The 25480-nt window shown below is 43.1% G+C and overlaps 7 protein-coding genes across 7 annotated transcripts; 2 read left to right on the forward strand and 5 right to left on the reverse strand.

Annotated features, from left to right (window-relative positions):
* Nucleotides 1-1282: 1282 nt before the first annotated feature.
* BO97DRAFT_427775 (uncharacterized protein) lies at nucleotides 1283-1786 on the forward strand (the record flags this gene model as incomplete). The annotated part of the gene is made up of 1 exon (XM_025697230.1): nucleotides 1283-1786. The coding sequence occupies one exon, from the start codon at nucleotides 1283-1285 to the stop codon at nucleotides 1784-1786; it is 504 nt and encodes a 167-aa protein (XP_025548255.1).
* Nucleotides 1787-2351: 565 nt separating this feature from the next.
* BO97DRAFT_437159 (uncharacterized protein) lies at nucleotides 2352-3744 on the reverse strand (the record flags this gene model as incomplete). The annotated part of the gene is made up of 6 exons (XM_025697831.1): nucleotides 2352-2649; nucleotides 2713-2746; nucleotides 2808-3227; nucleotides 3377-3511; nucleotides 3568-3608; nucleotides 3644-3744. The coding sequence occupies 6 exons, from the start codon at nucleotides 3742-3744 to the stop codon at nucleotides 2352-2354; spliced, it is 1029 nt and encodes a 342-aa protein (XP_025548256.1).
* Nucleotides 3745-4697: 953 nt separating this feature from the next.
* BO97DRAFT_445747 (putative hydroxyindole O-methyltransferase) lies at nucleotides 4698-6169 on the forward strand (the record flags this gene model as incomplete). Its single annotated transcript, XM_025698580.1, has 3 exons — nucleotides 4698-5074; nucleotides 5141-5601; nucleotides 5659-6169. The coding sequence occupies exons 1-3, from the start codon at nucleotides 4907-4909 to the stop codon at nucleotides 6167-6169; spliced, it is 1140 nt and encodes a 379-aa protein (XP_025548257.1). The 5' UTR covers nucleotides 4698-4906.
* A 6345-nt stretch (nucleotides 6170-12514) lies between these two features.
* BO97DRAFT_326296 (uncharacterized protein) lies at nucleotides 12515-14098 on the reverse strand (the record flags this gene model as incomplete). The annotated part of the gene is made up of 1 exon (XM_025691316.1): nucleotides 12515-14098. A coding segment is annotated over one exon (1584 nt), but the record flags the coding sequence as incomplete, so codon positions are not given.
* Nucleotides 14099-14663: 565 nt separating this feature from the next.
* On the reverse strand, nucleotides 14664-16857 carry BO97DRAFT_407991 (sulfite oxidase; the record flags this gene model as incomplete). Its single annotated transcript, XM_025695753.1, has 2 exons — nucleotides 16544-16857; nucleotides 14664-16483 (listed from the first exon to the last, which is right to left on the reverse strand). Coding segments are annotated over exons 1-2 (1691 nt in total), but the record flags the coding sequence as incomplete, so codon positions are not given.
* Nucleotides 16858-18776: 1919 nt separating this feature from the next.
* BO97DRAFT_472683 (polysaccharide lyase family 1 protein) lies at nucleotides 18777-20365 on the reverse strand. The gene is made up of 5 exons (XM_025700157.1): nucleotides 20105-20365; nucleotides 19894-20040; nucleotides 19685-19810; nucleotides 19306-19636; nucleotides 18777-19176 (listed from the first exon to the last, which is right to left on the reverse strand). The coding sequence occupies exons 1-5, from the start codon at nucleotides 20302-20304 to the stop codon at nucleotides 18838-18840; spliced, it is 1143 nt and encodes a 380-aa protein (XP_025548260.1). The 5' UTR covers nucleotides 20305-20365; the 3' UTR covers nucleotides 18777-18837.
* Nucleotides 20366-24565: 4200 nt separating this feature from the next.
* On the reverse strand, nucleotides 24566-24865 carry BO97DRAFT_427781 (uncharacterized protein; the record flags this gene model as incomplete). The annotated part of the gene is made up of 2 exons (XM_025697231.1): nucleotides 24566-24758; nucleotides 24810-24865. 2 exons carry the CDS (start codon nucleotides 24863-24865, stop codon nucleotides 24566-24568), a joined length of 249 nt encoding a protein of 82 aa, XP_025548261.1.
* Nucleotides 24866-25480: the final 615 nt, after the last annotated feature.

The raw sequence follows: 25480 nt of genomic DNA on the forward strand, positions 1-25480 counted from the left end.
GTATATGTAAACTGTGTTGCTGTTCCCTGCCTACTCACCTAATTGGGATATTACTACTGTAAATTGGTGGTAGGCACAGTCTAGACCACTGCCTGTATGCCGGGTTGAGATTGTTTTCTATAAAATATCTATAGAGATATTTTGACGAAAACATGAACAAATGTACAATAAGAAAAGACAATTCAAGCGATAGAGACTATGCCCGCTGTGAGAGAGAATCCTTCAAGATACCCATGATACAGTCTTCACACCCACGCGATATCCGATTGATATCCCTTAGGAAAACAGAAGTCGAGGTTTGCGATGTTTCAAATTCGGGTCTAAATCCGTCGGGTGAGATTGTTTCGGTTGAGCATTCACTACTGTTTGTTCAAGTCGATGCTTGAGTTATGAAATTAGAGAGCGGCTCTTCACAGAGAGAAATCCATATTCGTGAGTCGATCATGACCGACTAGCGCTCTGTCTTTTTTTTGTCTTCTTCCACTAACAAAGGAACTCCCCCGACAGATGCCCGATATATAGTCGTAAGCCGAGTGAGATTACCGATGAGAGATGCGAAGTTCGAGAAAGAGGAGCAAGAGAATGGAGGAGTGGTGAGTAACCTCAATGTCTGCTGTGCAGGGACATCGAACAACAAGGCCAAACTCCCGCGGAATCCCCTCCCAGGCTGCCCCAAACTATCCCACCTAGATCTCTCGACGGGATCATTGCAACAAAGAAGCTTCGCGGCAGAACTGCTTCTATGTGGGCCAGTTCAGTTCACCCCCCTGCAGCTGCGCATCTGAACGCGACCATGCGGGAAAAAATGACCAGGGAGATGTTAGAATGTGCACCGTGACAAGAAGCCGAAACGGGGCTGTGCATGATAGCAAGAGCTTAAGATTAAGCTTTTGTATGACAAGCACTGTCATTGCCACCGAGTGGCCGCAAACGGAAGGGATACGAGATGCGGGAACGGGATCGGATCTGAGATCGGGAGTGACCCCCAGATCCGATGTCTAGCATTGTGAACCACCCCACAAAGACAAAAGCCTAATGGAGGAAACAATGGTCTAGACAGAGAGACTTTGGATAGTGCGGGAATCTAGACCCTGGGCTTGTAATGTCGTCTGATCTCAGAGAAAAAAACATTGTGCTCGGCATACCCCAGTAAAGAAGTATTGGATGGTATATAAGGCATGTTTTCCTTTTCTACTACAGGGTGATTTCTCAATGCCCATGTCCTCAATTCCTCCTTGCTCTCCCTCATACTATCCAAGCAATCAGACCCATAATAACCACAATGAAATCATTCCTCTTCATCTGGCTCCTCCCAACTGCCACCCTGGCAGCAGCGATGCCCCATTCTCTACGGGACGTGTGCGCCGGGCTACCCACCAGCGGACTTCTCAGCGCCGCCACGAACCTACTCTGCGAGAAAATCACTCTGACCAATGAAGGGTGCTCGGTGAACGTGAAGTTCCCCTGGAACCTGCCCAAGAGCTCCTTCACCCTCGATGATGATACCTCGAAGACCTTCCTCGCTCAGCGGGGCCAGACGCTGCAGCTAGACGCCCAGCCTAAAGCAGATCACTCAGCCGCTGTCTGGACTGGCACGAGTGATGATGGAAAGAATCCTACCACGTACAAGGTACCCCTCACGGGCGACCTCCCGGATATCAAGGTCTCTTGTCCGGAGATCTGCGTGGCTACAAACAAACCTTGTAATATCAATGATCCCGCAATGTGTTGTACCCGGACCTGCGGGGTTAAGCCTGATATTGGGCCTTGGTACTACTGTTATTAGGTTCGGGGAGAAGAGTTCTACCGGGGATGATGTGTATTTTGTTTTGATGATCGATTAGTCTTAAGGTGTGTGTATAAGGGGGCAAACAGATAGAAGACATAGGCAATCTAAGCTCGCTTTTCGTGCATATTCAATGGATCGTTGCGATATACCGATTACAGAAGCAGAACCATTGCTAAATGCCTAATCTATATATTCTCTGTTCATGGATGCCTGTAAGATTAGTCCTGGCGCACATATAAGTAAAGAACTCACAATACATGATACTGAACATGAATCAAGATGGGTGGATGAATGTCTTTCTTCGAAGATGCCTGGTAGTCATATACTTCCACTACTTACCCCATTTATGGGAATGAAAGAGCCAAATGCCAAATCAAACCGATCTAAGCTCGCAGATAAATCCAATAGGATATTATGAAGAGAAGGCTGGGTCTTTAGAACAGATACTTAATCCTATAGAAGGAAAAGAACACCTAGGATAATCTCTTTCAATTGTCCCTAGTAAACTTGGGACTCACTAGACCGCACTCGCAGGACGCACTCGCAGGACGCACCAAGACTGTCAAGTGTCATGTGCTGTGTGATTCGGCTGTACCGAGACATGCACCTGATGCGTCCGCCAAATCTCATGATCGAAGCCGCCACCCTTACTTTCCTGCTCACTGGGATAGTCCGGCGCCAACTGCGACTCCGACTCCGACTGAAGGCGCATGGAAGCGGTCGGCTTCGGCGTGGTTGAAAGCTTGTATGTGGACCCAGAATATGGATAGCTGCTTGTGGTATTCGATCCAAAGGCTCGCCGGAAGAAGGGCCGTAAAGTCGGGATGCAGGCTGCCACGATGACAACATTCTGCTCGATGCTAGAGCGGACCGTCAGCGAAGGATCAGGTGATCGGAGGGACAAGAGAGTATAAACCACGTACAGTTCCCAGATTACTAACGGTACCACGTTATACACTGAAGACGACGGAGAACATTAGTCGACAATGACTGGCCGGTGGCTGAGAAGCGCACTCACAGGGATCGATGTGATAAGTGAACAGATGCAAGTATACGGCCTTGACAAGAGTCACGACCGCCGAGAGAAGGGTCAGCCCCATCATGATGCACACGCCCACCTTCGTCGAGGAACGCATCTGCAGCTTCCAGAACACACTGATGGGTACCACGGCCAGCACGACATCCGTAACCGTCGTGTAGGCGCTGACCCAGTACTGGAAGTCGTCGAACACGCTCGCGTCCCAGCAGTGGCCGTCCAGGGCACTATTCCACAGTTTCTGGGTGGGGCGACACTGGAAGAAGACGATGAACACGGATATAATGGCGAAGACGACCTGCATCGTTACCATGCCGTAGAGACAGCGGGTGCGCAGTGGGTTGGGGTCGAGGAGGTGGGTGATGAGAATGGCGATGGAGATATTCGGGAAGCTGAAGGCGCCTGCAATCAACCCGGGGCAATCAGTTAGAAACGACGCGGAAGAGATGAGGTTGAAAAAAGCGAGGCAGACGTACCGATATTAAGTGGTGCTATAGTGTTAGGCCAAGGGTAATTCAGCTGACAGCTGTATTATGCGAGAAAAAACTCACGGAATGCGATTATCTGCCATTTGGCAGTCAGGATAACCCGGTCCATGCCATGGTCAGCCACAACAGCAGCAGTGTGACGGCCGAGCCCTAAGGTCACTGCGTACGAGACAACGCCGCAGCAATGAGGCTCAGTGCCTAGCCCATGATCAGTGAATTCTGACTCTGTGCGCGATACGCAACCCATTAATTACTCACCATTGAGAAGAAGATGAAGAAATCATCCCATCCTAAGCTCTTAGTGACATGCCCACGAGCAAGAGTTTCAACGCGACAGCGACGATGGCGATGCCGATGAAAACCCACCCCACAGCATTGATCTCGGCGGCGCGACTCTCATTGAAATCCACATCGGTGTCGAAAGAAGCCATTGACACGCCGGTCACACGGTCGGTTTATGTGCTTTGCCAGCTCCGAATGATCTCAAGATGCCACCGCAAAGTGGCCAAAGCACATCTCCTCGACTTGCAAACAGGACTCGGAACATGGAGACAAACAAAAATTCTTGACAGAGCGCACGACTTTAAAGGTAGCGGAGCGCGAAAGAAAAAGCATCGCCCGGTCGTATTCCCTAGCACAAGCGTTCTAAGCCCTAACAAGCTGGTGGCGCGATCGGCTCTCTACCGGCCTCGGCAAGCATCATCCCTGCAAGCACCATCGTTAGTGCTCGTGAAAACAAGAAGGCCGTGTTATCGCAGCAACTGTTCCAAGACTCAAAAGATTGCTCTATTTCTTTTCTTCTTCCAGCCAAAAGTCAGAACGTTAGGAGAACAGGTTTGGGAAGTGGAGCGGAAAGCGCCGGGGTCGGGTCGTACCGTTGTGGCCAAGGTTCCCAAGATGCATTTCTGGTTTGGAGTAAAGAAATGGGGAACGCGGGATGTGAGACACATTGCCCTTAGACTTGAGGCAGGAACAGTGCAGCACAGGCAGGCACAGGCAAGCACAGGGCCCACATGGTTCTTAGGCGACAGCGCACTAGCACTCTTAGCCCAGCGCCGGTGCCAACGTCCGTCTCCTGTCCGGCTCCGGTAAGTCTCCGCGGCTCGAACTAGTCTAACCTTCGGTTACAGGATGGCGTGTTTAATTAAGTCAAACATATGATGGAATAAATGATTAAGAAATGAAGAACATTAAGGACAGCTGTCACTGCCATCTGTCATGCATGCAGCTGCAGCATGGTCCTTGCCTACAGCCGGGAAAACTGCAGGGCTCCTGCATTCACTGAGGAGCTTATCTACTCACTACTTTAAGCACAGTCGATCAGCCCACAGTCCTCATACAAAGAGACGCGGGAAGAGAGTGCTCACATCAGATCAAGCCAACAGCTAGCTACTTAGCCTCGTGCCGAGGAAATGCATATTTGAAAGAGAAGTTTTCTATCCACTTCTCCAATGCTTGCAATTTGACTAGCCTGCGCTGGACGTGGCAATACTTTATATACCGTGTACCCCTCGAGCGGACAGGGATCATTGACGAAGCTTCCGAGTCCCTTGCAAAGTTTCCCCAAACCGAAATTCTTGCTTTCAGCGCATCATGACGAACCAATCCGTTTCTTCCATTCTGGAAGACCTCACCGCAGCAGGCAAGGCCTTTGACAGCGATCAGCCCGGTGCACGAGAAGCGCTGATTGATCGCAGTCGCGCCCTGGTCGCGGCATTAGAAATGCCGAGCGAGTTCATCCAACGCAGTTTCTGGGCCGAGGTATGATGCTGCTACACCTTTCCAGCGTGACAACTCTCACCTACTCACTCGTGGATAATTTCATAGCCCGCTATGTCCGCCACTATTCGCATTGCGGTCGACACCAAGCTATTCCAGCTACTCCGAGATGCTGATGAGGCAGGGTTGAGTCCGGCCGATCTCGCCCAGAAGACCGGCGTGGATGTAGTACTACTGCAGCGCTTAACACGCCACCTAGTGGCGATGTATCTGATCAGCTTCCGTGACGGGGTCTTCTACGGTACTCCTCTAAGCAACCAGCTCGCCGCAGAGAACTACCAAGACAGCATATCGTTCTGCTACGACACCGCCCGACCATCCTTCAACAAATTCCCCGACTACTTCCAGCAAACCGAGTACAAGTCCCCGGTGATTGGCAGCCTTAACGGCCCCTTCCAACACGCCCATTCCACTCAGCTGCACTTCTTCGAATGGCTTACCACCAACCCTCCAAACCTCAAACACTTCAACTCATTCATGAGCGCCTACCGCGCCGGGAAAGCGAACTGGTGAGACCCAGGCTTCTACCCCGTTGCAGACCGCCTCATCGCAGGCTTCGACCCCAGCATCAGCGACGTCCTACTGGTGGATGTCGGAGGCGGCAGTGGCCACGATGTCGCGCATTTCATCGCACAATATCCGACTCACCCGGGCCGTGTGGTTCTGCAGGACCGCGAGCCCGTCATCAGCGCATTGGAAGCGACCTCGCTGTCCCTGTACACCGCATCTGCACATGACTTCTTCACGCCGCAGCCAATATGTGGGGCACGGGCGTACTACCTGCACTCGATTCTTCACGATTGGGATGATGAGCGCGGGGTGCAGATTCTGCGGAACCTGGTGCCGGCGTTGCGGCGGGGTTACTCGCGGGTGCTGTTTAATGAGATCGTGGTGAGCGAGGAGAGGCCGACGTTGGCGGCCACGAGCATGGATATGATGATGCTGGCGCATTTTGCGGTCCGGGAGCGGACGGAGGCGGAGTGGAGGGCGATTTTGGCGGAGGCGGGCTTGAAGGTCGTGCATATTTACACGTATCCTGGTGTGGCGGAGAGTTTGATTGAGGCGGAGTTGGCTTGATGTAATTGGGCTGGTTGGGATAGAAGTTGCAGAAGGCGACTAGGATTCGGGAAAGTGAGATAGAAGATGACAATAAGAAGGGTTCACGACTGTCTTATTTGCGTCTTGGCATTGCCTTCTCATAGGACATTGTTAAGGCTGGTAACCATTAGTATTTACAAGCGCTTCGACTCGTCAGACACGTAGGGGTTGTTTGATACTTATACCGTCCTTGTTATAGGTAACGAGCTTGGTGAGTCCCCACATTCAGGCGTGGAGCGGCTATTCGACTTGTCGGGGTGGATTCATGTGTGTGCCTGTCGCTCGTCCTCTATTTCTCAAATGGTTGTTCACTGATCTGCGGTGAGGCCATCCATGGAAGTATCCACGAACTCCCGGGGTTCCTCGTCCCCCTCGGCTCGGCCCGAACCATGAACTTCCCTGTCACCGAACCTCCTATTGGCGCTAAAGAAGTCATAGTATGCCCTAGTGACTATACCAGAGCTTACCGGCGCATGATCGGCACAGGCAGCTGACTTAGCTGCTAACGAGCTGGATTGCTGCGGAAATCCAGCGACTTTCCCTTTCCACTTTAGGTCCAACTTGGCGCTGCTTTTTGCTTACTAAGCAGCCCAGAGTAACGTAATCGGTAAGCGAGTGGCGCGTGTAAGCCAGCGGCGTGCTGCATTTCCCATATAAAATAGTAATTTTCAATCCCTTATATCTCGACCAATTCTGGATATTATTCTATATAATCTTATATACAGCTTTATATAGTTATAAATTAGTACTTACATCAAGGATTTCTAATTTAAAGCTTAATAAGACTTAATATAGAAAAATACAGTGTATTTTTTGTATTTTATTCTTTTTCTAGAATAACTTCTTTTTAAAAAGATATAGATATTTCTAAATAAGATTTATAAAGAATTAATATACTTATTTCTATAATATATTTATTTAAAGTTTTTAAGTATTCTTGTTGTTGAATTATATAAGTTCAAAATATCTAGATTTAATACTAAATACAGCTCTGCGCCGCTGGCTAGAGTGGCTTAACCTGACCATTATACCTTAACCTTAACCTGACCATAACCTGGCAGTTAGATTAAGGTATAAAAAGTGATTTAACTGTATAGTTAAGGTCAGGTTAAGATATAACTATTACTTTAACTATTTATACCTGCCAGTTAGAAAGATTAGGTATAGTAAATAAATTATTAATTATAGATTAATTAATAATATATATATCTTTTTTATATAAATAATATATAAAGTATAATATATTTTTAATTATAGTATAGTTATATTCTTTATATTTAGTTTATCTATTTTTTCTATTTTATTTATTTTATTTTTTTTATTTATTTTATTTATTTCTTCTAAGAGATATACTATACTTTAGAAAAAGCTTTTATAGAATTTAATATAAGAAGAATAGTATCTAATATAAGATATATATATTAATTACTCTTTATATTATCTAGAATAATAATTATAATAATATAGAAATTATAAGGAATAGACCTCTATCTAAGAATATATAATATTTATAAACTTAAATAAAACTATTTTTTCTATTTTTAATAATAATTTATTCTCTAGATTATCTTCTAGATTATTTATATTCTTATTTTTACTAATATAAAAAATAATAATTATTTTATTCTTTTTTTAATCTTTAGATATAAAAATAATTAAGTCTAGATTAAGATTTTTAAAAATATCTTAATACTCTTTATTTATAATAAAATAATTAATATATATCTAAAGTATAATTATTTTAATTATATTAAGCTAGAGATAATTCTAGTAATAATAATAAATATCTTAAAAATTATTAAATAAATATTTAATACTAATATTATTAGTTATAATAGATAAAAAATCTCTAGTTATTTAATAAAAAATAGAAAACTAATTATAATAGAACTTTTAGTAAATAAGAATATTAGTATATCCTATAATATTTAGAATAGTATTAATTAAATTAAAAATAAGTTAATAAATTATATATTTTTAATATTTAAATATATCTTAAATTTTTTAAATATCTCTACTACGGATAAGAGCCTCTAGTATTTAAAGATATTATAAAAAATTTTATCTAGATTTAAAAATAATCTAAAAATAATAAATAATATATTAATAGCTAGATTCTAATTATAATAAAAATAAAATATCTTTTTAAAGATAGTCTAGTATTTATTATATTAATTAATATTATTATTAAACTATATATCTTTTTTAAATTTCTTAAGCTTAAATATTAAGTTAAAAATTATTATAATTATATAAATATAGTTTTTTATCTAGTAGATATAATAGTAATATTTTTATAATTTTTAATATATATTCTATAAATTCTTAAGAATTTTCTTCTTCTAGAATACTTATTTTTTTACTAATTAGTTAATAAAGTAATCCAGATAATTAAAAAAGTTATTATAGATATTATAAATCTTATAAATAGTAGATCTATTATTCTTAAATAAATAAAATATAAAAAAAAATAAATATAAAAGCTTAAGAAGATACTCTATTTATTTTTATTTAATTAAAATTAATTAAAGATAATTAATATTAGTATAATTATAGTACTAAATAAAACTTTTAATTATTTAATAAAAATTAAGTACTTAGTAAATTATAAGATAGATTAAATTCTAATAAATCTTATAATCTAAAAAAAGATAATAAATTAAACTAAATTTTAATTATTAAATAAACTAGAACTTCTTATAGTATTAAAAACTTATATTTATAAATTATATAATCTTTTAAATCTATAATCAAAAATTAGTATAATATATTATTATAAAAAGAAAACCTCTAGAAGCTATCTATAAAAGACTTTTATAAATAATTTTTAAAATATATTTTTTTAAAAATTCTTAAAATACTAGAAGAGGTTTTAAGATTTTTATTATTATTATTCTAAATATATTTAACAGTATTATTTAAGGTTTTAATCTAAAATTTTTATAAAAAAGTATTAACTATAAGCTGAATTATATAAGTAAAATAAAAAATATAATACTAACTTTAAATAATTTTTATAAGATTAGAGTTAATAAAAATATTATAAAACTAGATATTCTAATTAAATTAAGTCCAGAGTTCTAATAAAATTAAACTAAATATTAAATTATTATTACTAATATTATCAGTTATTATATTTAATAACCAGTAAAAAAGATTATACTTATATAAAATTAATAAAATAATTATAATTAGATTCTTACTAGTATAAGATTTAGATACTAATTAAAAATCTAGTAAAATCTTATAATAATCTATATTTTCTATTAAAAAATATCTAATTAAAGTAAAAAATATCTTCTAATTAAAACTAGTCTAGTAGTTAACTATAATTAATATTTATCTAGTATCTAAAAACTTTAATAATAATTTTATATATATTTTTTTAAATAGCTTTAATAAATATTCTTTAATTTATATTTAATTAAAAGAATTTAGTCTTTAATAAAGAAATAAAATAGTAAAATTAATTATTTATTTAAATTATATATATTTAATAATCTGGAATAATAAATAATAAATAATTATAAAATATAAGACTTAATCCTAAAAATCCTATTTATTATAAGTAGTAGAGATCTAGAGATAAAGAATAATTAATAAAGATTTATCTTAAAAAAATAAATAAATACTTATAATAATCCTTTACTTAATATTTAATTAATTATTTACTTAGATATAACTAAAGATATTTTTTTTTATAACTCTTATAAAAATAATAACTTATAAAACTAGTTCCTGAGTTTTTAATTTCTAGATATTATAAAATATAAAGATATATAAAATAATAAATATAAAGAATTCTATTAAGAAATAATATATTTTTTTAAAAATTTTTTTATAATATTAATAACTTTTCCTAATTAAAGTAAAATAATAGTTTTTAAATTTATAAATAAGTTTTAGAAAAGGATATCTCCTACTACTAATTATAAAAGATAAAAAGTTTTTTTATAGAATTAGATATAGAATAATCTTTTAATTTTTTATAATATATATAATTTTAAGACTTAGGAAAGAAATAAAAATCTAATTTAAATAACTTATCTTAATTTAAGATTTATTATTATTTATAAAGATCTAAGAAATAGAAGAGAAGAACTTAATAATATCTTCTAAAAATAAACTAAATAATTATAATTAATTTATAATACTAGAAAGATTCTGTAAATAATAGATTAATAAAAAAAAATAGAAAAACTTTATAAAAATAGTATTATTTAATTTAAAAATATATTTATATATAAATATAATTTATTATATTTCTTCTTTCAGCTTAATCTACCTGCTGTATTTATTATTATTAATAAATATAATAAATAAAAAACTATATTTAAAGTTTAAAATTATTAAATATTTTCTTCTTCTAAATAACTTAAATACTTAATTATTTAGAGTTATATTTAGGGTTAAGACTTAAATAATCTCTTTTTCTATTATAAATCTTAGATTTAAATATATTATTTTATTAAGATATAAATTATACTTTAATAAATATTTTATTATTTATATTTTAATTCCTAGAAATCTTACAGTTTTAATATATCTAACTTTTTTTAAAGATCTAAATATAGATATTAAATAAAGATAATAAATTTAAATAAAGAGAATACTTATATAAGAAAAATCTAAAAAAAGCTTTTACAGAATTTATTATTAAAGATATAATATAATATCTAATATTTAGATTAAATAATTATAGATAATATAGTTATTAAGATAAATTAATTATATAATATAATATAAATAATCTTTAATCTAATATATAAATAATTAAAACCTTTTTTAATAAAAAATAAGGGAATAATAGATTTATTAAACTTATTTAAAAAAATTTAATAGTAATTTAGAGATATTATACTAGTTTTTAATTATTATTTTAATAGTAAAAGTATAATATTCTTTATATAATCTATTAGATTTCTAGTATATAGCTTAAACCAAGTTATAATTATATATTTTTTTTTATATTTTTTATTATAAAAATAATAATATTTTTAGAAGTTAAATTATATTAATATTACTAGAATTTCCCTATCTTCTCTTATAAATAAAAAAAAAAGATATTATTATATTTTTTAATTACTTTTTTTTATTCTAGAAAGCTTATCTTTATATATTTTTAGATAATAATTAAAATAATTAGATTAATTCTTATTTAATCTAGGTATATCTTAACTATACTAGAGCTAAAAAAAGTATAGTAGATAAATCTTAATATTAAGAATAGTTAAAATAGTTAATTATCCTGTTTTTAGTTATACTATAGTCAGGTATAAAAATTTCTTTAATCTAATTATTAATCTATAGTCAGATATAAAAGTTCCTATTAACCTAACCTAACCTGGCTGTTAACTACTCTAATTTAAATAAAAAAAATATTTATATAAAAAAAGTCTAGAAAAAACTTTTATAAAATTTATTATTAAAAATATAATATAATATTTAATATTTAAATTAAATAAATATAAATAATATAAATTTTTATATAAATTAATTATATAATATAAAATAAATTTCTTTTAATTTAATATATAAATAATTAAGATCTTTTTAAATAAAAAATAAAAAAATAAAAAATTTATTAAATTTATTTAAAAATATTTAATAATAATTTAGAGATATTATATTAATTTTTAATTATTATTTTAATAATAAAATATAATATTTTTTATATAATTTATTAAATTTTTTTATATAATCTAAATTAAATTATAATTATATTTATTTTTATATTTTTTATTACAAAAATAATAATATTATAAAAAATTAAATTATATTAATATTATTATAGTTTTTTTATTATATTTTATAAATAAAAAAAATATTATTATATTTTTTAATTATTTTTTTTATTTCAGAAAACTTATTTTTATATATTATTTAATAAAAATTATTCTAACTATTTTAATTATTATTTAATTTAGATATATTTTAATTATATTAGAGTTAAAAAATATAATAAATAAATTTTAATATCAAGAATAATTAAAATAATTAATTATTTTATTTTTAGTTATATTATAATTAGATATAAAAATTTCTTTAATCTAATTATAAACCTATAGTTAGATATAAAAGTTTTTACTAATCTAACCTAATCTGGCTGTTAGCTACTCTACAGTTCACTTATACAATAGTAGTCCAAGATAAAGGAAACAAGTTAAGGATCTAGTTGTGATGAATATCCAGGGTAAATCAGCTAATCCCTGAGCTGTGACAATTACGATCGATCTGTGCAACCACTGTTCCTGTTCCAAACTCTTTAACCGCCAGCGTGTTCTGCCGAATACTGTACTGTACATAATAAAAGACTCTCGCTGCTTAGAACACCTTAATCTCCGCCAGTCCCACATTCCCTGTTGTTTCACTGACCGAAGTGACCCTGACCGTCAGACTATGAGTCGACCGTTCCTCGAAGTCCACCCTGTTCGGCGCACCGTAACCGGTGAGGGCAGCAAAGCCAGCACTGCTGCCATCATCGAACTCAATCACACCGCCAGTGATTTGGTCCTGAGTGTTCGGCCGATCGAACAAATAGACCTGGGAAACATTCTGCGGAGCATCCCACTCCAGCCTCAACCAGCTGCCTTCTTTCCCACCTGTCGTCGCCCACTCAACCGATGCATCCCCAGGATACCCCCCAACAAAGCCATCCACAGCCTTGAGCGCAGCCTGTCCGTCAGCACCATTCTCCGACGACGCCGTCACATTACTCGCATGCGCCGAGACATTCTCCCCAGGGACGACAAACAACGTGACTCTAGCGGGTGTACTCTTAACCTCATCGCCAGCCACCAGCAACTCGAACGCCAACCGCTCCCCAACAGCAACAGAAGGCACCGTAACCCTCGCCTTCTGGCTGTCCGCATTCTCAATCTGCGCCTGCGCTCCCTCCACCTGCCGCCACTCATACTCCTGGCCAGCATAACTGCCCTCTCCGTCCAGGACAACCTTATCCCCGACCGTGACAAACCCCCACTGCGCCCCCAGACCACCAGACACAACATCTCCATCAACAACTTCAGCACTAGCCACCACCTCACCCTGCCCAGCAGAAGAGGAGGAAGCGACAACAACCTGCCTAGCCAGCCACCCCTCCTCATTACCCCCGCGACACCCACTCTCATCGCGACAAGTCCTATAATCCCCCAGAGCATACGTATAGAACACAAACTCTTTCTCCAGCAAATCTGCCCCACGCACATTCCCGCCTTCCTTCAGCGCATCCAAAACAGGATACCCCATGTACCCGACAACCTCGACCTGCACCCCAGACCCAGCCGCAGCCTCCTGCGCGAACTTCGCGGCAGCGATATGATCGCTATGGTCTGTCCAGGTCCCACCGGGCGTAACAGCGTCAAACTCCCGAGTGAAATCTTGGGTATTAAGACGCATCGGACGGAAGGACGCAATGGCGGCACTGAGAGTGCTTAGCAACGTGTCCCGCGTGTATGTTGTCTTGGTGTCCGGGTTGATGCTTGTGATGGAGGCAACCTCGTTGTGCCACAGTTGCTCGAGGCTTGCGTTGCCTGTCACTGGGAAGCCTTCGCCGTGGAGGTTGCCGTCTGGTAACTGGAGGAAGGCGAGGGAGATGGACGGGTTGGCGGTCAGTGTGAATAGAGGGATTGAGATCGAGGAATCGGTGTCGGGAAATGAGAGGGTGGATTGCGTCCATTCGTTGGGCAAGTTGGCCATACGTGCGTAGGCGGCTTGCGAGCCGCTTTGGCGCGCGCTCCAGTAGCTTGTTGATGGGTCGCCTGCGTCGCCGGCTGTTAGGAAGATTGTGCGTACTGGAGTCGAGGGGGTGGTGGATTCGATGGTGTGGAGTAGGTCCGGGGAGAGGAAGAGGAGGTCATCGTCTTGGTGGGCTACGATGTTGAGTGTTTGGGCGGTGGTCAGGGGGAGGAGGGTGAGGGTTAGTGTTAGGAGGGACTGGAGGATCATGTTGGCGGTGGCTTGGGATGTGTGCTGGATGGGCTTGCTGTGCCATGGTGGTTATGTACTATTCACCAAGTCCTATATTTGGGTTGTTTTGTTTTGATTGTAGCATTCCTCGCCTGGGGCATGTAGATCTTGGAGGGATTAGGGAGGTCATGAGGCTCGCGACAAGTTATCAGTGCATGATTGCTGTTGTGCACGAGCTTCTTCAGGGAACATCATGAGCATGCTAATGGTATTTCATCCCTGAACTGGGGCTAATTCTATAATCCAAGGATCCGTTTATACCAAGATCCTTATCTGGGGTTAGTATATGATAGATTTGCGACAACTGTAGACTCTCGCTAGGTATGATCACTCGTGCAAGAGAAAGCAACTACACTCTCTGCTCCCATTCGTCCGTTTCACTGTCATGTGTCTGCACATGGCTGTCCATTACAATATTGTAGATGTTGTCTATCCATTGCGGTTCCATGCAGCACTAGGAATGAAGTCCGACTGAATCATAAGCATACCTAAGTTTTTGAACTATCTGCAATCGCACTAACGACAAAGCGTCTAACATGCCCAACCTGGCCCTATAATAAAGGTGCGATTATGTAGAGATCATGGTCAAACAGATGAGCGAGCAAATGCATAGTCAGAGACAAGATGGAGAGGTCACGGGATCCCTGTTCTGTGATAGGGCAGTTTTCAAGTGGAAATCACGTATTCAGGCCCGATAGTTACTGGCTGCTGATTGGGCATACTCCTACCGCTCTCAACCCGCACAGAACATCTCCGATCGGCAGAATCTCAGCACTACGCGCTTTTTCTCGGCTTCACCTTCGCCCAGATAGGCAGCGTCCTTCCATGCTTCTTTTCTCCGCCCACATCTCCTACTCATCAACGTCGCGAGGATAAATCTTCCAATACTCTTCAAGTTCCGCATCAGTCAGGCTTGACACGGCATCATAGCGAGTGATCGGAGCCAAGGGAATCCCCATCTGCTCAAACTTCTCCAAACGCTTCCTGGTCAGCTCCCGCGTCTTATTGATACTGTATATCTTGATTCGATGCGCGGAAGACGTGACATGCAGACCCCAGTTCCAAGTCTGACGAATGCCGATCGGCTGTGTGTTCAGAGCATTATCCCAGCAACGACAGACAATCTCAATCCATCCTTCAGCATCGCAAGGAAGATCCATCTCCCACGTCCGCCAGGTCCACTTGCCCTTCTTTGACAGCCGCTCCTGCGGGACTGCATACCAGGTGAACCCGCCATCAGCCGACAACTCGACGCGCTCGGGCCAGCGGCCACCACCGCTGTAAGCCCAGCCTTTGCATTCGATCGAGCCATTGTGGATGATGACCTGATGCTGCCAGGGGGACATGATCGCCGAGCTCACAGGCATCTCCTGGATCTGGATGCCGTCGATGGGCCGCTGGTTATGCTTGCCACTCTGCTGATTGAAGTACAGATACTCTCTGGCCTGCACCGGCGCGAGCGAGGGGGTCTCGATCGCCTTCACGCGGTAAAGCCACTTGACACACCGGGCCCCGATATACCCCGGGACCATGACGCGCAATGGGTACCCGTGGATCTTGGGCAGCGGCTCTCCGTTCATCTCCCAGGCGAGCAGGACCTCGTTGGCCTTGACCTTGGACCAGGGCACACTGACCACATAGTTCATGACCTCCAGGTCCTTGACGTACGTCTCCGCGCCGTAGAACTCGAGATGCTTGGCCCCGTCGACGAGGCCCCCGCAGTCCTTGATGAGCTTTTTGAGACTGATACCGACATATCGGGCCGTGCCGATCGCCCCCTCGGCCCACGGCGCCTGCGGCACCTCATCTCCCTGGCCGGGATAGAGCGCGATCTGCTCGATCCGACGAGTGCCCGAGCACTGCATGGTGATCGTCTTCTCGACGCGTGGGAACCGGGTCTCATCCATGATCTCGTCCAGGGTGTACTTCTTCGGGTTCTTGACGAGCCCGTCGAGCGTCAGCTCGAACTTATCCTTGTCGATGAGCGGGATGCCGCCGTGATTGCGCACGAAGTGCAGCGAGTTCGGGGTGATAGGCTTCGCGGTCGTGAGGCGCTTGGGCGGCTCGCCGTTGTACGGGAACTGCAGCAGGTGCAGCATGTCGGGATGCTTCTCCTGCAACACCGTCTTCCACGAGTCGTCGGCCACGGTGGTCAGCTCGCCGCCGATCGCCGCATGCCAGGCTTTGAAGTCGTCGCCCGGAAGCACGGGATTGGTGCCCGGGATAGGCCCGAATTGATAATCGGGACACTCGGGGAAGGTCTGCGAGGTCAAAATCTGGTGGGCCTTGGCCTTCTTTTCCGGGTATTTCTCCCATTCGACGTATCTGCCGGTGGGTAAGCTTCAAGCTGGATGGCTTTTTTTCTTTTTTGTTTAAGATGCATACCCAACCCAGCCTTCCCGCTCGCGAGCGAACAATTTATTGCGATCTCCCACCGCCTTGATTGCCTCTTTATTCTGGGAAATCTTGATCGGGGCGGGAGGGTACAGGTGGACGGTCTCGCGCCCGGTCTGGTCGAGGATGGGCAGTTTGTGGCCGGCCATGCCCTGCTCGATCATCCACTCATCGGGACGGTTCACGGTGTCCATCTTCTCTCTGATCTCCATTTTGAACCACGATCCTATAAAGTAGCGACCAATTCAGTGTACTTGCAAAATCGGCTGTAGGGCTGAAGCTTCGAGCTGTATCTGACGAGGAAGGGCGGCCTGGCCTGGTTTTGCTTTCCTCCCGGGTTATCTCTTTATCTCCCCCCAAGAGGGGCAAAGGTCGATCACTCGGATTCGGAAATTGGTGAATTGTCCAATAGCAGGCGCCCACCTGGCCCCGGTGGTTGTCATATCGGACCATGCGGGGTCGAGTGAATCTTCGTTCCTCGTATTCGTCGCTGGCCGGACATTCTCGGCTGGGCTGCAGTCCAATGATACAAAGCCCGATTGCAGCACAGCACGCCTCCCATGTCTCTCCAAATGCCTCAGCATGCACATTATAAGTGCACCAGGCGGGGAATTGTCTCAACTGACGACCTATGAGATCGTGGTTATAAATTGCAGGGCAACCACTCGCGCGTCAATTGCACTCACGTCATTGGCGTGTCGGGTGGTGCACATCTACGTCCTCAGACCTTAGTAATCCCACCAATTATTTACGAGTCGATTGCTGGATGCTGTAGAGACTTGGGAAGCACAGATTGTCTCGCAACTAACTGATAGGTAGCTATGAGTATGAAGGGATCGATCTGCCATGGAACGAACCCTGAGCTAGAGAGGGCAAGTGGAGTGAGGGAGAGCGGAGATCATCGCAAGATCCACTCGGCACAAACTCACCCGCCATCTCGGTTTCAGACCCTGTTTTGCATCCAAGAATCGAATATCACGACCGAAACCTGTAACACTGAACCTCATGAACGCATCGCAGCTTGGGTGCTTTGTCTGTTTTTGAGAGTTGTGGCGATTGGCGTTTCAGATAGCGTGCAAGAATGCGAGAATGCGACCGTAGCAGTCAGCCCTAAGGCGCCGCCTGAGGCAACGGATGCCTTACACGGTTTTCTCTATCTCAAAATCGCTGGAGCTAATTATCCCGCTGTGCGTACATGCTGGAACTGGAATCGACAGCTTGGTCTGCACCTCGCAGAGGGTACGAGCCGATGTAGTCATTGCGAAGTACGGAGTAAGTAGGGCTGGATTCTTGACGTGCTCAGTAAACGGCACAGCAGCACGTTCCCGGCTGGCGCCGGCCACAAGCCATTAGCCAGAAGATGAACACCTGCTACCTGAAGGAGATACGGCTACTCGTGAGCTCTATATTCTGTAGACGTTTGTCGGCTAATTAACCCCTGCTTCACTCCGGTAGAGGCAACGCCACCGTACCAGGTGTTGTGTCGGTCCTTGTTGCCTTTATGACTTGTCGTGGGTGTTCTGGGCTAGAACCCGGCCAATGTATGAAAAGTCTCCTTGGAATCAAACGACACGAACAAGATGAGAGAAGGCCTCCCCCTCACTGAAAATACCATACATGCGAGACCCTGAGTGGGTAGACCCTGAGCGGGCAGACCCTGATTCCGTCCTCGACTCCATAAAGCAATGCATTGACCCCGCCGGAAGCCGGATAATCCGGGCAGTGAAAAACCAAACAATGTGACCGGGAGGCTCGAACTTAGAAGAAACAAGAAATTCCCGAACCAAATCCCCGGTTGAGGGAGCCCGCGGTGTGAAACAAATTCGTCCCAAAAGGAACCCCTGAGACAACTGACAAGCGGTGTGTGAAACACCGGAAATCAAGGACTCGGACCGCAGGTCCTGTGATCTCCAAAACAGGGACAGGGTCCGAGACATTGCATTGCTGAGTCATTCAGGGTCCTTATGCTGGCGCATCGATTTATGCGAACATGCAAATCCGTTTTAATCTATTCAAACTACGCACATCTTTACTGTCTTGGAAACGATGTTTCGATCTTGCTGTACTCCACAGGATGATCCTAATTTTAGGAAGATAACTCTACTTGGACTTCAGGTTGGGAGTTCAAGATGGTTTTGATTGAACAGCAAGCTGTAAGTGATAAAATAGTAGGAAAATAAGTGCTGGAACTAGCCCAGCGAAGAAAAGGAAAGTCGAGCACGGGGGCTTATCTGCTGAAGAAGCATTGGCAACTCTAAAGCAAGGATGGAGGGAATAATCCCGCTTTAAACGTGGCCAACACCGGTGTTGGCCATGGTCCAGGCGGCGATGTTGGTGGGAGGTCTGGCGGGGGCGACGTTCTTGCCCCTGAACTTGTCGAGGATGCCACCGTCGGCGCTGTTCATGGGGCCGGAGTTGCCGAAAGCGTTGAGCTGGCAAGAACGGCCAAGGAAGGCCTGGCACTGTCTGTTGGTGTTGGCGTCGGGGGAGCTGAAGAGGGCGCCCTGGTAGGGGGTCTCGACGGGGGCGCCGACGTTCTGGAAGACGTTACCCTCGGCAAGGACGTAGCCGCCCTGGCCGATCTCAAAAGAGTGACCTTCGATGTTGTGGAAGAGGTTGTTGACCTGATTAACTGTGTTAGCACATGAAGTCGAAATGTGTGTGGTGTGATAAGATCTTTATCAATTCTGGATAAATGCATCCCGACAGGCTCCGCGCTTCATTGGTCAAAGCTCCTTCAAAGGAAGACTTACAGCGTGAAGAAGAGTGTTGCTCTGAACCTTGGGACCACGTCCACTCAGGTTGTAGAAGTAGTTGCCCATCATAGTGACCATATCGTTGGAACCATCAAGGTAGATGCCCCAGTAGTGGTGGCCGTTGCAGGTAGCGGACCATTCGGAGCGACCGTCGAACAGGGAGTAAGAGATGGTGACGCGGTTGTCGGCCAAAGTTCCGAGGACAATGTGCTGGCGAGCAATACGGGCAGTAGTAACGTGATCAATCCAAACCAAGTCGGCGTCGTTGAGGGTGATAGCATCACCACCCCAAACGTAGCGGGGGTTGATATCAGTGATGGCAATGTTCCTGATCGAGGTGAGTAAGGAGGACTGATGCAGATGATGATAAACTCACTGGATGATAACGTTCCTGGTACCGCTGACCATGCGGATACCCTTTCCTTTGATGGCACCGGCAGAGCCCTTTCCGACGATACTCTTGTTGGAGTTGACGGTGATACCGAGAACACCAGCCTTGTCACTGTGCGATTGTCAGTATGTGATATCTTGTGCAACGGGATAGCGAGACGTCGACTCGGGGATGCAACGGAGGGAGAGACGTACTAGGTGATGGAGTTGACCTTGGGAGCGTTGGGCTCGTAGTTATGGCACCAGTTGTCCTTGTTGATGGCAATCTGGCAGTTGGCGCCAGTACCCCAAGGAGAGCAGCCGCTGGTGGTCTCGGTGCCCTCAGTTCCGGTGAAGTCGAAGCTGTATGCGAACATATTGGTCAGTCGCGTGGCTCATCTCCCGCGTTCTGGAATCAAGCACTTACGTTCTGTCAAGGACAATGACACGGGGCACGTTGTCACCCAAGTAAGAGACCAGCTCTTCGTTGGTCCTGGGGTAGACCTCAGGGGCGTTGCCACCACCAGTAACGCCCTTGGCGAATCCTTGAGCAGCACCAACGACACCAGCGTTGACGCTGTTAGCGAAGACAGCCGCGGCAGCGGCGAGAAGAGTTGCGTACTTCATGATCAACAGATAGAGTGCGAAAGGAAAGAATGAATGAGTGAGAATGGATGAAAGAAAAGAGAGTGGTTGGATGATCAAGAAGGACAACAGAGACGTGGTGGTTGATATCTTATATAGAGAATCGTGGACATCATAGTGGAGTCGGCGAGAATACCCCTGTTTACGTTTGAGACAAGCTTGCCCAATTCAACAAGGACCTGGAACCATGCGCCGAACGTTGGACCCGTTTGCCCAGTGCAGCAGAGTGATACCGGAGGTCCATCTTTTAATGGAAATGCCCCACCCAAAAGAGGTTCGGAGCTCTTGGCAGAATCCACACAGGCCAATTGTTTGCCGAGGGGCTCGATGCCAGACCCCTTCTACCGGACTTTAATCCCTTCTAGAAACCATCCCCTTGGCGAGCCGAGATTTAGCCTCATTAGCATGGGTAACGAGGACATTAAAGGCCCATTAAATGAGGCTTGCTTTTCAGTGCTCCACAGGTAATTTCCTGGCACCCGAAGGTGACGGGTCGATTTGATGCTGAAGAATGCCTATCGAAAGCTTACAGCTTGGATAATAGAGGAACATCAAAGCTTACCCAGCTCGCGATTAAGCTGAATACATGGAATTGGCGGTGGATGGTTCTCCAAAAGCGGCAGGCTGTAAAGGGGTGGGGGAAGAAGGGTTCGAGGAAAATCGTTGCCCGAGCAGGGCATGACATCCGTCGTCGCTCGGGCCCTGCAAGTCTTTCCGCCGCTGCCGAAACTGCCGTATCACGTGCTCTGTCTAGACCTAATCGCGGTTCACGTGAATATTTATGCAGCAGTCCTGCCAAGCCTTCTTGTCTCACCTCAATATTTCCTAAAACCTTGGTGGGATCACTACCGTATGATTGAATAAATTGAATCCCCAGCTGTATATGGAAGAGTAAGACTTGTAGCCTCAGTGTGGCTAACTCTGCTGCAACTTCATAAGCCGATGAAAACCGGCGAAGGTGAAGTGCCGACAGAGCCAAGAATATCCTGTCAAAAGGAGCCCTCTCCTTACTGAATTCTCCGCGGGCCAACGGCATTTGGCGCCGTCACGAGTCATGGTGGCTTGGTAAACACGAACCAGACAGATTGGTGGGGCATCATTAATATCTCCTCAATTCTTTCGAGACGGAGTATATCCTTTTCCGGGTACATGCGCGATATCAAGATAGCACTACAAAGTATCTCGAATTGTTTGCTCACCTTGAAGTCAAGATGACAAGGGATGCGCAATCTGGCAAGTTGTTCGGGCAACTTTTGATTTTTAATCATCACGATACTTACTAAGATATCCCACCGGAGCAGCGATCCGCTCCCATGATTCAGGGATCACGCAGCTGGATCACCCGCGTGTATTCCATGAATCATTTGCCGTGATCCACAATATTGCATACCCGGAATTGCCCTCAAATGTTCGTAGTGGAAATATATGAATCAGAGCTGCACATGAGTCTCTCTCTTTGCTTTGCGACGAAGGCCCCCCAGTGGTATAATTAAAGTCATGATATGAGCAGAGTCCGAGTATTAACGGTCCGCGGCATCTTTATCACCTGCAGAGACCCTTGAGTACCCAAAGATGTTGTTCGAAAAGGCTCCCGGGGCATTGTAGCTCAGGAACTAAGATTCGTTGATTCATGGAACGATAGAACTAGGATCATGGAATCGAAAGGAATAAGGCGGGCATCTATATGAGTGATACAGCAAGCTATACGAACCAGCTTACTACCATTATTACATACATGAAGGAACGACCGGTGGCTATGCCTAGGGATATTGAATTTGTATACCAGGACAAAAGCACCGGCGATAAGCAACTGATAAGATAACAACGGAGTTTTTGAATTCCGGAAGACTTGTTTTGCTCGAGCTTCAGGCTTCACTGCAAGTTCATGCCCATCTGACCAAGATTACTGATCAGACTTTCCATCGGTACCTCTTTTCTGTTTTACATCGAAATTTCTAGTAGGTATGGACTTATAAGTAGTTCATTCAGCACCTCGATGTTTTGTGTTCATCTGCGAGGGGAAAATACCGGAAGGGATTTCTTGTTCCGGTTGACCATCTCATATATATATATATATATATTCATGTTTCCGACTCTACATTATCACAACTTACAAATGCTCTTGACAGTACTATTGTACACTGAATTGAGTTGCCAGAAGTATAGTATAGCATTTAGCATCTAATATACCATTTTTGTGGGAATTCTACATAATCCTTGATAACAATCCGAGTTGCAACCACCGGAGACTGTCCGGGGCAAAATGCGAGAACAACTCATCTCCACGCAAGCTATCCACAATGTCGGAACGCGGCATATAACAACTAAGGCTATTAGTTTAGCATGTTGACTAGCTGGACGATATATATACTGCATATTCTCCAATCAGGGGGCAGACAAAATGCGTAGTAAACCCCATGCAGACGTTGAGGTTGGGGTCCTTAGACCCGCCCGACGGTGGCCTGGGTCGAGATCAAATAGCAAGTGAATACTGGGATCTAGAAGGTTATGGATCAGAGTGGATTGGAAAGCGATTACTACGGTCTGTCTAGCGGTGTGCTGGTAGCCATTTGTTGCAACTGCGCGTAGAGTTCCGAGGAGCTCGAGCTGTGCAGGAGTTAGCACTGCAGAGGTAATTTGTCCGCACAATGTGGAGCTGTCCCACTGTACGAGGGAGATGTGGGGCCACGTCTTTGAAAACGGTTGAGGAGGTCCTTGCAAGAGCAGCGTTCAGGTTGCTGGGCTCGCTGGCTACCTTACAGTCCCTAGAAAATTGAAAGATCCGCGAAATTGCCGCCGTGGTGGCGACCGCACGTGCAAGCCAGGGGTTGTGAGCTTCTTATCCCAGTTTCCTATGTTTCCTGATTAGCCCGAACACCAAGCCAGAACGGAAGAATGCATAGTCAACCGGCTACTGGAGATAAGACTTATCTGTGGGATGCTGCCGTTGCACAGAACAAGGAGATGAATAAATGGATGATTGAGAATCGTGCTTGACAGACGGAAGGGAGATTGAACGAAGATTTAGGGATACCAGTAGTTCGCTGACTGGCAAGGTCTTTGGACGACTGTCTTGTGAATAAAATGTTCCGCAAGCGATACTTCTCTGACAGGTATACCTCGAACTTGTGAAGCCTGGAGCTCGAAGATTCAGAAGACCATGCCGTCTCTGTTTCCCGATCATATCCGATGATGACGATCCATGATCTCATCCCAGATGCGGATGATCTGAATGTAACATACATTGATGCTGAAGTCTTGAATTAGTGCTTGTGCAATACAAAGGTCTGGATAGTAGCGCGTCCCGTTGCTGGCGGTCCAGGCGGGCAAAGGGGCAATGGGTGGATAGTCGTGCTGATCTCCCGGAAGCTTCATTATGGGTAAACAAAGACTCTTGTCCAGAACATATACCCTTTGAAAGCACACTGTGTTGTCAACGACATGAATTGTTGTTTGCCATGCTTTCCGCAGCGCCCGTAATGCCTCGAGCAGACGTGCCGCGTCTACCGTCAACTATGCCTGAGCAGTTTCGAGTTTTGTTTTTCAATCATGAGGAGAGCAAGAAATATCTTTGAATAGACTTCAGATAGGCAATGTACCATAAGTATACTTAAGCGTGAGTAGACAGAGGTAGAGGTAGCACAACCCTGAAGTCCGAGACAACAGCCGGAGCTACCTTGGAGACCGCTTCCTCTGCTCAGCCAGCATCAAAGCTCACAACTTCGGATTCGCGTTTTTGCCAGTAAATTATGGCCATTTATTGAGGGCATGATGAGAGCCACAAAGCTCCAGCGAAGTCAGTAAGGGGCGCCTCCCATTGACAAGCCTCATTATTCGCTCTAAGATCTAGTCTCCATACTCAGTACGATTGCGCCTTGCCTGGGGAGAATAGATGTCTCTGATTTTTACAATAACGAGAAAGAGACGGAGATGGAGAACAAATTGTGGGCCGTGTTGGCAAGGTAGAATGTTAAGCAGATAAAGCAGATAAGCAACTACCAGAGATAGGTACCGCACGTGAGCGAACAGTGATTGACCACATCCGGTCTAGCGTTACATACCCCGCGTAGATGATCTTCGCCAAGGAAAGCCAAGGAGTTCATCCTTGGTTATTTTCGATGTCTGCTTATCTTTCTTTGATTAGATCTCAAATGGCGATAAGGTTGCTACTCAGATATCAATATGACCTCAATATTGGAGTAGGAACCAGGTTTGTTGAAATTGCGAGATCCATGAGAGCATCTCAGACCTTAGATCGCTCACGAGTATCCAGCTCCCGACGTTCCGGTCCACCACGACTCCTATCTCCCCAGAAAGCATCCTCCAGATTTTCATGCTCCGTGTGGTATCGCCACTTGGCAGCCAAATGGGGCATCAGTACCTTGTCCCATGCTCGGCGCAGGTACTCTACCAGTACCGAAAGGAAATTGAAAGCACTGCATATGGTTAGTGATGTGACATTCCACAGAAAGCAGAATCAAGCTTACTGTCTACTACACCCGCCACCAATAAAGACATTCTCAACGTCGGGGTGGAATTCCATTATGAAAGTATCCGTAGGGGTATCGCTATACCAACACAGCGCCGTCTTTGCAAGAAGTCGGTTCGCTCAGCTCGAGCAGGATCTCGCGTAAGGCTCGTCGCAGACGCTGTTCAGCCTCCCAAAACCTATGATATAAGCACCAATAAATGAGAAATCTCTAGCAGGAAGACAGAAATTTGATTGCAGTTACTATGTTCCCTACTCAAAATCAAACACGTGAGTATGTTTACTTAGCACCTCGTAGTAGTAAGTATATACCATTCTTTACATGCTAGCTTTATCTTCTTTCAAACCTGCAAGCTGAATTTGAATGACTGGAAGGTGGCTCCCTCTCCTCTGGTCTGTCCCTTCTTGCCCCGCATGATTGATAACCAATCCGAACGCAGCATATAAGCGCTAGTACCGATAAATACAAGTTGCCTACTGTATGCTATATTGCCAAGACCTTTTAGCGCTAAACAAGCACTGGAAGCTTTGGACCAATCATAGTACAGATTAGGGGTGCTCCGAAGGCTACAAGTTAATATAGAGCTCCGTGCTTACGCGCGTCGCAATGACTCATTATAGGACAAATAAATCTACCAAAGAACCCCATGGCGGAAGAGTTACTCTCGC

Source organism: Aspergillus homomorphus, assembly GCF_003184865.1.
Source record: "Aspergillus homomorphus CBS 101889 unplaced genomic scaffold BO97scaffold_41, whole genome shotgun sequence".
NCBI classification, from domain to species: Eukaryota; Fungi; Ascomycota; class Eurotiomycetes; order Eurotiales; family Aspergillaceae; genus Aspergillus; species Aspergillus homomorphus.